The sequence below is a fragment of the Littorina saxatilis genome, linkage group LG5 (genome assembly GCF_037325665.1).
Source record: "Littorina saxatilis isolate snail1 linkage group LG5, US_GU_Lsax_2.0, whole genome shotgun sequence".
Classification (NCBI taxonomy): Eukaryota; Metazoa; Mollusca; class Gastropoda; order Littorinimorpha; family Littorinidae; genus Littorina; species Littorina saxatilis.
In genome coordinates, this window is record NC_090249.1 from 29,419,589 (window position 1) to 29,432,301 (window position 12,713).

General features: G+C 41.2%; 1 protein-coding gene across 2 annotated transcripts; it reads right to left on the minus strand.

Annotated features, from left to right (window-relative positions):
- Positions 1-3,510: 3,510 nt before the first annotated feature.
- Positions 3,511-9,269, minus strand: LOC138966819 (NADH dehydrogenase [ubiquinone] 1 alpha subcomplex subunit 7-like). Of its 2 annotated transcripts, none has more exons than XM_070339166.1 (4): positions 9,160-9,269; positions 6,114-6,160; positions 5,023-5,169; positions 3,511-3,769 (listed from the first exon to the last, which is right to left on the minus strand). In XM_070339166.1, exons 1-4 carry the CDS (start codon positions 9,229-9,231, stop codon positions 3,709-3,711), a joined length of 327 nt encoding a protein of 108 aa, XP_070195267.1. In that variant the 5' UTR covers positions 9,232-9,269; the 3' UTR covers positions 3,511-3,708. The 2 variants fall into 2 exon arrangements, with proteins under 2 accessions (XP_070195267.1, XP_070195268.1); XM_070339167.1 differs by lacking the exon at positions 9,160-9,269 and adding an exon at positions 8,098-8,237.
- Between the last annotated feature and the right edge of the window lie 3,444 nt (positions 9,270-12,713).

Here is a 12,713-nt window from a genome sequence, read left to right on the forward strand (position 1 = left end):
TGTTAGCGAGTAAGAGATAGGGAGGGAGAGAGGGAGGGAGGGAGGGGGAAGTGAGAGAGAGGGGGAGAGTGAGAGAGAGAGAGAGAGAGAGAGAGAGAGAGAGAGGAGAGAGAGAGAGAGAGAGAGAGAGAGAGAGAGAGAGAGAGAGAGAGAGAGAGAGAGAGAGAGAGAGAGAGAGAGAGAGACGAGTAGACGTATCGATTTTGTTTTCACTTTACATGTTTATCTGTTCGAAACGGCCGGACTGTCCAATAAATTCCTGCACTGTTAAAAAGATTTTTTTGTTAATTTTTGTTTGCAAGGAGGGGTTTCCATGAAGTAGAATATCTGTGTGTATGAGGTTGTTGGTTAGTTTGTTGATTGTGTTGTTTCTTGCAGCTAAGTGTAAACGGCATTCTAGTAAGAAGTGTGTTGCAGTTTCTGTTCCATCACCACAGTCGCATACGCTGTTTTCCGCAAGGTGTCGCTCAACTAAGTCTTTCTTTAGATCGCTAATATTAAGTCTCATTTTTGTGTGGATTATTTGTGTTTGTCGACTGCCACTGTAGAAGTAAACGGGAATTTGTGTGTCGTCTTTTGTTAAGTAATGTTTAAGCTACTTAAGTCGATGGAATATTGCTTTGACATTTTGAAGACCTGGTAGGCTACACCGGTGAGCCAGGTAAAAATAAAGGCATACCATCATCGATGCTTGGAGACTAGCATGTGTCTCTTCCTTCTGTTGGCGCCGGAATGCAAAATAATACGAACACTACTCGCTGTTGGGATTTCTTGATGCCGGAAATTGGTTTTCGGATAATACAGCAGGACAACTTGACTTAGTAAAAGCTGGCCAAGAGGGATAACAAGACTGGCATAACCCCTCCTCCCTCTTTCCCCCCGCTTGGCATCTCTTTGTATATTTTGATCGCAGGGCTCTCTCTTTTTACCCCCCCCCCCTTCTCTCTCTCACTCTTCGTTGAGAAAACACAAACATAATAAATCAATGAAATGTAGTGTGTACATGGACATAATTAAACGTGGAAATGACTGCCTGATCGTTTCAGAATACGTTTTAAAACTAGGAGAAAAAGGAAAGAGAAAAAGACAGAAAAAAAGAAAGAAAGAAATTAAAAAACCCAATTAGAATTGATAATAGATAATAAAAATTAAAAAGCAGCCGCTGTAAGTTTTTGATATTTATCAAGACTTGCAATCTGTCAGTCTTGCATTAATATGATCATGGCTAGTTGAAATCGGCTGATGACAGTTATATTGCTCGGTAAACTTGAACCAGGCTCCGAATCAAAGGAAGCTGCGTGCAGTATTGAAAATCGCATGGCCTGGAATCAAGCCAAAGTAATTCCTGAACATGCCGACTCTGTTTTGTTGATAAATAGCTCCGCCTTTGATGGCCTGAAAAGCTACACAAGTCTTCTGATCAGTCGCTGCATAAATTCCCCTCCCGGCAGGGTGTGTGTGTGTGTGTGTGTGTGTGTGTGTGCGTCCGTATATATGTGTGGGCGCGCACGCGTGTGTGTGTGTGATTGTCGTGACGGTGATGATGGTGGTATTGACTGTGGTGTATTTGTGCTGGTAAGTATATTGGTGAACGTGTTTGAATGCAAAACGGCGGGCAGAGGTGTGTCAGCCTCGGCATGTCTGCATTGGAAGTTTTAACAGACAACTTTAAAAGCTCACAAAGAATAGCAGTAGTGAATTCTCCCTTTGTCCTTCTCTGTGTCTCGGTACTGATACCCCCCCCCCCCCCCCCAACACATTTCCAACCAGTATTGATTAATTGATTCCGGCATGGGCTACTCTTTGTGTATGTGTACCAAAGGCCAAGACCTATAACAATACATACACAAATATTTCGGTCATTGACACAGGCACACGATGACAAATCAGTTACTAGTGTTGCTAGAATTTTTTTTGATTCGGCAAACTTGACCAAATGTCCACAAAAGTTGTGGATCATTGTATTTGTATATCTTATTTTAGAAATTTAGTTAGGAAGTCACCTTTCTCCCAGCATGCACAAAATAAAACAAGTTGAAATTTTGCTTTAAACTTGATGACCGCAGAGTTGTGGGCGATCTGAAATAGTCTTTGGTGTCATGCAGTTTGGCGAGCGTCTTTGACAAACGAATCCGCCAATGCATGTGATATTCGTGGTATAATGATTCTTCTTCTTGTCGTTCGCTGGACTGTCGACATTTCATTTTTGAGATTTGCGTGGATCTGTGGTTGGTTAAGGTGCGCCTCAGTGTTGGCCCAGATCCTCCGACTTCAGCCCTTATAGGTTTCTTTCAGGGTTACCCCGCCCTTTGTTCCTGGCTCAAAAAGCTAACCCTGGGAACACATGGGGGATTTCTTACCGGGGGTCCCACCCCGGGGCTAGAGCTTTTAATGCGGCTCTTACTCGCATGGTGTAACCGTCACTCGGACACGTAGGGCATTTATAGGGTAGTCAGTGCCATCTGCCAACCCACGTCCTGGTAGAGACATCGCTAGTTGGTCCGGGACTGCTTATTCGCAGCTGGCCCCCATATCCGGGGGCTGTTCCCCTATCCGCCACTTGGGGACCCGCCGGGTTGAGGATAGTCGCCCCCCCCCCCCCCCCCCCCCCTCCTGAATTGGAAGTAGTCTGTTCCCGGATAATGATTCAAACCGGCTGTGTTGATCTTTATGCAGCAGTTGTATTTATGTTCAAATTGTGTAAGCTTGTCTATTACTCACACTTTCTTTCTTTATTTGGTGTTTAACGTCGTTTTCAACCATTCAAGGTTATATCGCGACGGGTTACTCACACTACCATGTGTGAACCTGCACAGAATTGAAAACTAAGCCTGATAACATTTGATTTTCATGGGCCTCTGGAGTTGATGGGAAACTGAGTAACTGACCACATTTATTTTGGAATAGTGTACACTGAAGGAATTCCATTTTTATACATTGTAGACTGTAGCTGCAGACTGTAGTTACTATCTTATTTCCCTTCCTACATGAGCAGACAATGTGTGTTTATGTCTATACATGTGTGTTCGTGTCCATCTGTGTGTGTGTGTGTGTGTGTGTGTGTGTGTGCGTGCGTGTGTGTGAGTATGTGTGTTTGTGTGTGTGCATGTGCACATTTCTGTGTGAATTCCTGTGTATGTCTGAGCGTGTTTGTGACAGCAGGAGAGAAAGGGCCCAAGGTAGGAGAGACTGAAACAAATATTGAAGAGCGAGAAGCATGTTTATGTGTGTGTGTGCGTGTGTTTGTGTCTAAGCATGTGTATGTCAGAGAGAGAGAGAGAGAGGGGTGAGAGAGAGAGGGGGGAGAGAGAGAAAGAGAGAAGGAAAGAGAGCCCCCCCAAAAAGGATTTTTGGATGAGAGAGAGAGAGAGAGAGAGAGAGAGAGAGAGAGAGAGAGAGAGAGAGAGAGAGAGAGAGACAGAGAGAGAGAGAGAGAGAGAGAGAGAGAGAGAGAGAGAGAGAGAGAGAGAAACTGAAAAAAAAGATGAGAGAGAGAAGCACACAAATAAGAACTGTTTTCATTCTGCTTTATTTCATCCATGAAAACACATCACAACAATAACAACAGAACACTCTTGCCTACTCATTACCATTTTGTACACACTACAAATAGGGGAAAGAGTACCCCTATTTTAAACTGCTTTTGATGTTACCCAGTACACAGCTTACAGAGAGGCATAACAAACAATGCCAGTCACATTCGCATCTTCATATATCCCAGTTATGCGTGTGACCTGGAGTTACTGGCTTGCTCAGAGCGGGCACTTTCCTGAAAAAAAGAAAGAAACTAGTCACAGATAAAAGCTTACAAACATGTTCGACTCGCGTCACATTCATAACTGAGTATCAGTGGCTTATACACTAGCAAGGAAGCACAATTTTGGAAGAATTCAGTTTAGATAAAATTTAAAAAAAAGTTGGCTACTATTTTTACTTTTGATTGAAAGGATCAGGACCAGTTTTATTCATCAGGCATGCCGACAATTGATGCACTGACAAAATGACAGTCATGCAGGCACTGTGCAGCATTATAAGGGAAGTAACTGATGTTTTATCTGCCAGCACTGCACGGTTGCTTTTCTTTCCTGACAATAAAATGGAAGGCAGGTTACAAGTATGCAATGACAGTTGCTGTTATTGCTGTTTCGGTTTGTTCTATTTGGGTGAAGTGGGGGGGGGGGGGGGGGGGGGGGGGGGTGTGTGTATGTGTGTTACTTGAAGCTCAAATACATAGTGATATGGATTGGACGGCAGTTTACAAGTATGCAACAGCTTGGATACAAATCATCTATAATACTCAAAATATGATTGCGCTCATAATTTACTTGATAAATTAAATTATAGTTCTATGAGATAAAGACAGGAGTGTACGCCCACTTTTCAATACCAGACACTTCAAATATAAAAAGAATTAAGATTTTGTTGCATACCCCTAGGGGCCCGGGTAGCTCAGGTGGTAGCTCTGGATTTCATTTTGTTCATTTTCATTTTCATTACTTTATAACCCATCGCTGGGAAATTCTGGTAGCTTCCTCCCAGCGGAAAGTTAGCAGTAACAAAGTCGCGCTACCCAGACGTATGCGTGTTTAGGTGTAATCAGCCACCTGCACTTATGGCAGATGACAGGTCTTTTACGTGCCACAGTGGTGACACAGAGGTGGGACATGGATACCATCTCTGAGTTTGCACATAGTCAACCCGTGTCCGTCCCGGCCTAGAACCTGCGACCTTAGGATCACAAGTCTAGTGCTCTTCCAACTGAGCTACCTAATCACGGGCCGGGACGGACACGGGTCAACATTATATGCAAAACCAGAGACGGTATCCATGTCCCACCTCCGTGTCACCTCAGTGGGATGTAAAAACCTCTGTCGTTCTGCGATAAGTGTAGGTGGCTGATTACACCTGAACACGCATACACTAGTACATGTGTATCTCATCTAAAGTCGGGGTAACACCCTGGAACATGCTCCTAATGGTTTCACTGTGAGGGCATTAAACAACATTATCATCATTGCGTACCCCTCTTCTCCAGATTCTAATAGCTGGCGGCTAGCAGTGTAGATCACTTCAGGTGGCGCCACCTCCCTGCGGCCATCTCTCGTCAGGTAGTAATTGTCTGACAGCTTGTGGGAAACACCTTCAGGCAAATTTGGTGGATCTTGAGTCCTGTGAAAATAATGTGCAGATATTGTTAGCTGCATGTTTACAAAGAAAATTAAACAAACAAATTAAACAACAGTGAAATCACACTTTGTTTCAAGGAGGAAAGCTTTATGTCCCCCCCCCCAAAAAAAAAAGAAGAAAAAAGAAAAGCAGCCTAGAAACCTTACTTGTTGACAGACTGCAACTTTTTTGTTTTACTCCTGTGTTAGTACAGCATATAAAATGGAATGTGGGGCACAATAGTGGATTGAGCGCATGTATGCATGTGTGTGTGTGTGTGTGTGTGTGTGTGTGTGTGTGTGTGTGTGTGTGTGTGTGTGTGTGTGTGTGTGAGTGTGTGTGTGTGTGTGTGTATGTCTATGAGTGCCTGTGTGTGTGTTTGTGCTGAATACAATTGAAAATCTTTCTTTCTGTGCACAAAGAATCAGACTGACTGGTCAGCGTTTTTCTTTCTACACCAGAAAGTCTCAGAGCAGGGCATCAAATCAACAGAACATTTCAAAGTGAGTCCCATTACTTGCTTATAGGAAAACTTCCACAATAAACATCACAACAATTGTTCAGCACAACATTTTCTTATTGTTTGGTACCTGAATGTTATTTGTTAAGGAAAATAACTTAGTTTTCATCCCATGTGTCCTATTTCTTTGCTTCTTTCTTGTTTCCCCTGACATAACATGGAAATGCAGGCCTGAAAGTGGCGAGTGTTTTACTCGCCATGGCGAGTAAAAACATGTAACTGGCGAGTAGAAATGTTCATCTACTCGCCAAATGCGAGTCAAGTTGCTGAAACAAATTGTTCGTTTGGCTAGTAAAGTTTGCTCTCTGGCTAGTAAATTTTCAGAATCACTCGCCAAAGGCGAGTACACCATTTGTTGGGACTTTCAGGGCTGAAATCTACTTTTGGTCACCTGAAGTTGCATTTAAGTTCAATTTAACATTCATACCTTGCTACAATGGTTCCTTCAAACCTCAAGTGATTCTTGTACTTGCGCTGCAAAGGAAAAAAGGCCTCATTATTTTATCAAATATTGGACAAACATATTAATGTTGAAGGAGAAATATGGAAGACGTACAGTAAAGCAAAACAACCTGTTCTGCATAGATAATTTATTAATTGATTTGGCTTTCTTCTCGTATGTAAAAGTTGCCAAGTTGTGCCTATTTTGAATTTTTGACGAATTTTTAATTGGTAATGTACGTTTTTGTCAGGTCGATTTTGGGGGTATCATTATTTTGGCGGCCGTCACGTGACTCCTGTAAAAGAAAGGTGTGCTAGATAGCCAAATAGAGGGCCTTTAATGGCATGGAAAGTTTGCATGAATTGACACAGGAATGATCAAAGGCTTTAGTTGAGGTACAAAAATTGGTGCAATAATGATTTTACTGAGTTTAGTAAAGATGCCCTTTATAGCTGCTGTGCAGGCATTGTAAAGGGAAACAAGTCGCGTAAGGCGAAATTACTACATTTAGTCAAGCTGTGGAACTCACAGAATGAAACTGAATGCACTGCATTTTTTCACAATGACCGTAGTCCGCCGCTCGTGCAAAACGCAGTGAAACTGACGAGCCTGTTTAGCGCGGTAGTGGTTTCGCTGTGCTGCATAGCACGCTTTTCTGTGCCTCTCTTTGTTTTAACTTTCTGAGCGTGTTTTTAATCCAAAAATATCATATCTATGTGTTTTTGGAATCAGGAATCGACAAGGAATAAGATGAAATTGTTTTTAAATTGATTTCGGAAATTTAATTTTGATCATAATTTTTATATTTTTAATTTTCAGAGCTTGTTTTTAATCCGAATATAACATATTTATATGTTTTTCGAATCAGAAAATGATGAAGAACAAGATTAACGTTAATTTGGATCGTTTTATAAAAAAATATTTTAATTACAATTTTCAGATTTTTAATGACCAAAGTCATTAATTAATTGTTAAGCCTCCTAGCTGAAATGCAATACCAAAGTCCGGCCTTCGTCGAAGATTGCTTGGCCAAAATTGCAATCAATTTCATTGAAAAATGAGGGTGTGACAGTGCCGCCTCAACTTTTACAAAAAGCCGGATATGACGTCATCAAAGACATTTATCCAAAAAATGAAAAAAACGTCTGGGGATATCATACCCAGGAACTCTCATGTAAAATTTCATAAAGATCGGTCCAGTAGTTTACTCTGAATCGCTCTACACACACACACACACACACATACACCACGACCCTCGTCTCGAATCTCCCTCTTGACTAAATGTAAAACGCATGCACAGACAAACATGTAATCAGTTGACATTTCAAGATTTGAAACTGTATTGGTGATTTTGTTCCTGCAGTGGCTGCTCTTCAAGGTCCTTCCAGTTATATATGTTATTCTGAAATTGCACATTATTTGCTCATTATTGCAGATCCGTGCATATCCATGGTGATTATTTGAGAGATAGCAATAATATCAGTTCTGTTGAGTCCTGCATGGTTAATATATATCTTGTAATATTATGTATACCCTAGAAGACTATGTTATTGGTAATGTTGAAGATGAGTGTCTCAAGCCCAAAGAATCCACTTGCTAATAACATGCAGTATATATATATTGTTGGTGTTACAGTTACACTGTCACTGTGTGTGTGTGTGTGTGTGTGTGTGTGTGTGTGTGTGTGTGTGCGCGCGAGGGGTCGTTTTCTCAGGGAACAATGAACGCGTCAAGTGAGCAGTCATTGTCCCTGTTGGGGCGTAATTTATGTTGGTAAATAACGTGGTTGATGGTATCAAACTTTCAAGAACATTGAGGTCACAGTTGTAGCAGACGAACTTTTACCTTCGGAGATAATCATAGCTACATTCACTGTTATAACGTACTTAGACGTATGGAAGTGTCTATGAATAGTAAACGAAGAAAATAAAATCACATCAAGATAATTGAACATTTATTTAAACATTACCCCAATCAATGCATCTCTTAGTTTTGCCAGCAATGGTGTTATGTTCCTAGGCGCCGCCATCTTTGAACAAGGACTGCTGTGCGTGACTACAAGCAGCAGATTTTTTGTATTATTGGCATAACCATCACTGACAAAAGCATGAACAATTCAAAATATTTTAATTGTATTTTAAATTTGAACTCCGCAATGTTAAAGAAATGTGCATTTATTAACTCCGTGTTAAAGTCTGCTTTTACCGGAATGTACTAAAACAAGATTTACTGACAGGAGCCAGATTTTCATAAAATAAAATATACAAATATATATATAGTTGATAGTTGTCGTTACCGTTTTACTGATAGGCATTTGAGTTGTATAAAAAACAAAAACACCAACCTCTTAAATGTCGTTATTACAACTACATGTACTATTCATTGAAACTTGACTGATGAAGATTTGACACCAGTGTCTTTAGCTTGAGGTACTCGTGCATCATTGCTTCCTTCTGTGCACATTTTAGTAATTGTCCAGCGCATGCTGAAAATAGACGGGTCGTGTTGATGTTTCTCAACCATCGTGTGTGTGTGTGTGTGCGTGTGTGTGTACTGTGTGTGTGTGTGTGTGTGTGTGTGTGTGTGTGTGTGTGTGTGTGTTTGTGTGTGTGTGTATTGTGCATGAGCATGTCTTTTTGAATACCTGCCGCTGCAGTGCCCATAATCTCGCAATCTGTCTAACTGCGTGTTTGTAAATCTGTCTATCTGTCTGTCTTTTTGTCTTTATTATCAGTATAAAGATGATCATGCTAAAGCATGACGATATTACTCATATCATGTTCAAGTATATCTTAAAATGTGATGGCCGAAATTAAAAACTGAACATTAATACAAGGGGTACTTCTGGAGATGAGCTGGGTAACTTAGACAACAACCCGTTCAATAAACAAGAAAGAAGAATAAGAACAACAACAAACTAACAATGTGCATGTGTGCGTGTATGGTGTAATCAGTTTATACATCATCAAGAGCACATTGTAAGTTGTCAATCCAGGTAAATGCAGATAATGGTTTGCAGACAAATATTTACTCGCAGCGAACAGGTAACAAAATGTTGATAGGTTATTCTGTACTTCCCCTCTCCGTTTGTTCGTTCTTTCATTTTCTTTCTTGTGTATTTTTTGTTCGGTTTTGGTAAAAATGTGAGACCGTGTATTTGTGTTGTAAACCCCTTCCGGTTTTGCCTTCTTCCGGTCTGTCTCTTTCCGCCAGCAAACATGGACGCCAAGGCTACTATGATCAAGCTCGCAAGAGTAGGTGCATATTAATTCTCTTGTGAAGGGTTCAGATCTTCAAGAAAACTTTCATAGAATGCCTTAATGTTTCATTTTTCATTCAAAGTAGGTTCAACTTGTGAAAAATTGTAAAGGGGTAAGATGCACGATTGTTTTGGGAAACACGTGTTGTCCATGCTTTCCAACTCCTAGTTTCCCAATCCACACGCCAGTAAATACAGCACCCTATACTCACGTGACATGTATGTGACTATCCCCCAAATTCGATTTATTCGAAAACGCACCGAGCAGTGCAGCTGATCAAACTTTGGACCTTGTACCCCCCCCCCCCCCCCCCCCCCCGATTCTTGTTTGTGATGATAAGTGGTATATTGACTTCGAAATTAGCTTCAACACAAACTAGTTCTGTTGTTATTCTAGGGACGTAACCGTTTGATGCGTTTTGACTTTTCTAATAAATCGAATTTGGGGTAAAGTCGATCGAATTACATCACAAATCTGCTTCAGTTGCAAGATCTTGCCATGATTTTCTCCCTCAAGATAATTGTACCGCTTGAAATTGGCGGAGAAACAGTCAGTCTGAAGTGAATTTTACATGTCACGTGAGTATTAGGTGCTGTATTTACAGGCGTGTTAAGACGCCCGACATTCACAACAGAACTAAGCATGTGCAGTAAGTGTAAACTAAATGCTATTCTTTTTTGATTTTTCAGGTCACAAAAGTTTTGGGACGCACAGGTTCCCAGGGCCAGTGTACTCAGGTGAGTTTTACTTAAGACATCTTATTTTCTTCTTGGTGACAGTGTGTTTTTATGATTGATTTGGTGTTATTGCGAGGAGGTGACAGTTTGTGTTTTGTGAAGAGGTAATGATTGTATGAATGGGTGCCAACAGGAGTTACCAAGATCTATGAATGATGGCTGTGGCCATATCCACGGGTCCGTGTCTCTAGACTCGATGCTATATCCACGTCACTGACGTCATCGTACTCAAGGGACGCTACTCTCGCCTTATATTTTGTTGCTTTCGGTTGGGCACTTCAGTTCACTGACTTCAGCTGTCAAATTTTAAAAGTAAAAACTCTTTTATTCTTAAATAACGAGTTAGACTCTATGAGTGGAATACAGGGTCCAAAGTTCCATCAGCAGCACTTTGAATGGTAGGAGAGGGGAGTTATGTGATACAATGTAAACAAAGCCAGCTGCCGTCCTGCCGGTGAAAATTCCGTCCTGCCGGTGAAAATTGCAGGAGTGCATTTTTATTGCTATCTCAGCTCTTATCAACGAAATGTTTTGGAGAAAAGAAGAGAAGAGCAACGTAAAGGAAGTTAAGAGGGGGAAAAATAAGTCTAAAAATTTATTTTAACAAAAATAAAGACTTGGGGCCAGGCTCGAACTGGAGGTCTCATGGACTGTTTGACTATTCACTACCGTCTGAGCTATGGAGCCAACATGTCCGTTATAAGTGGAGAAATAGGAATCTATATTTTATGTGATACTTCCTGATGACTGCTATCGATCTCGACGAACTTTACGAAAGTTGCACATGAGTGCACTCCTGTAAAGGCTTCCAGTTTAGTTTGCAGGCTGTCAAAAGAGTTGATTGTGTTGTGGTAAAAACAAAATGGCGCTTGATAAGAGTGCCAACACGAGGCTTCCCGTGCGACAGTGACGTGGATATAGCCTGGGGACTAGAGACACGGACCCGTGGATATAGCCACAACCATGAATGATAGCGATTGTCAGTAGACAGTGTGAATGCATACAATGTGTACGAATGATAATGGGACGGAGCGAAGAGAAAAGCAAATGATAATAGGGCAGAAGAAACGATAAATGCTGCTTCTAGCCTCAGGACTAGCGATTCACTCTGCTGGGTTGGTTAAAGGCACAGACTGTCTCCCGTAAACCATCCGTTTCTGATCGCTGAGCTCCCCGAGCCTCTACATACAGTACAAACATACTTCCATTTGAATGCTCACCGAACGGGAACTTCCTGGCTGCTTTCCGTCGAGAGTGAGACATTTTCAAAGAATTTATTTTCGTGGACTGTCTGATCGGAAAATCAGGCGCCTCGTTTTAGCGCTAGAACTAACTTTTAAAATCTAAATGATAAATTGACAGCTTGTAACACAAACATTCTTATCATGAAAGATTTCTTTTTTCATCAAGACAAGATCAGTACAATTCGAAGTTTTGAAAGGTTTAAAAAAGGTAGCCCGGAAGCAGTTCACGCAAGGTCGTGTCTCAAAGCCGACGATTTTTCGGCATAGCGCACGCTTTCTTTGAAGCCAACCGCCCCCGATAAGTGCATGTGACTCGCAGCCGTTTGTTTTGTTTTAGAATTTGAGGTACACAATAATGTGCTATTGCAGATACAGCCAGTGGCATTGAAATCACAAACTGACGACTGAAATGTGAAAAAAAGAAAAGAAAGTGGATCACATGGGTTCACGATTGGTCAGGGGTTAGATAAACCACGAAATCTGGTGTGTGGTTTACACAAGCTAAATAGCTATTCAAACATGTTTCATTTAATGCTATTAAATGCTATTGCAAGTGTGTTCCATAAGGTTAGAACTGCTTTTTTCATGAGATTTAAACGTTTTGTAAATCATTTGAGACAAACTGGGGCTTTAACGCATTCACTGATGGTGTTATAACGAAACCAGCTGACTCCGACTGAAATCAGGGACTCGTGAGCTTTCTTGTGGCTGTCTTCAATCTTTCAGAAACCACCCAAACGCTATGGAATAAAGGAGAAGACGGTGGGGAAAAAAAAGGAGAGTTAAGAAGGAAGTTTAAAAGATTTAACCTTCACCGTGCTTCGTGGACAACCCAGAGCCTCACAAAATCGTCTTTATTTCTGAAGCTATTTAGTTTTTGATTGAGACTTCATGTAATCTCTAATCACCATACAACCATCTCATTGCCCAACTTTTGAAAGATTATCTTGATAAAATTAAAAAAAATAAACGATGACACAGTCTGGATGATGTGGGTCGTGTGCGACCCATATGGAACTACGTAAGGAGTTTTACGCTGTTTATCCGAATTCAGATGGCGTGGGTTATGTACGACCCATACTCGGCAAAGAGGCGGCAAAACGTTTATCCCTATTCGGATGGCGTGGGTCATGTCACCCATACTTTTTTCATTGAATCCTTCTGTGGAAAGTATGGGTCGTATGCGACCTACATCATTTGCATTCGGACTGTATAGTCCAAAGTGTGATCCGGTGAAGATTAAGAAAGGGAAGAAAAAAATCAGTGATGGCACTGGCAGGGGTTGATCCCTCGACCTCAAGATCAATTGTCCATAACACTTATCACTGTGTCAAGCACAGGTAA

Coding starts and splice junctions, on each gene's coding strand:
- LOC138966819 (XM_070339166.1), bottom strand. CDS start 9,231: ATGAAAGAACGAACAAACGGAGAGGGGAAGTACAGAATAACCTATCAA. Junction 6,161..9,159: donor TTGTTACCTGTTCGCTGCGA/GTAAATATTTGT, acceptor TTTCCTTTGCAG/CGCAAGTACAAGAATCACTT. Junction 5,170..6,113: donor GAAGGAACCATTGTAGCAAG/GTATGAATGTTA, acceptor TTATTTTCACAG/GACTCAAGATCCACCAAATT.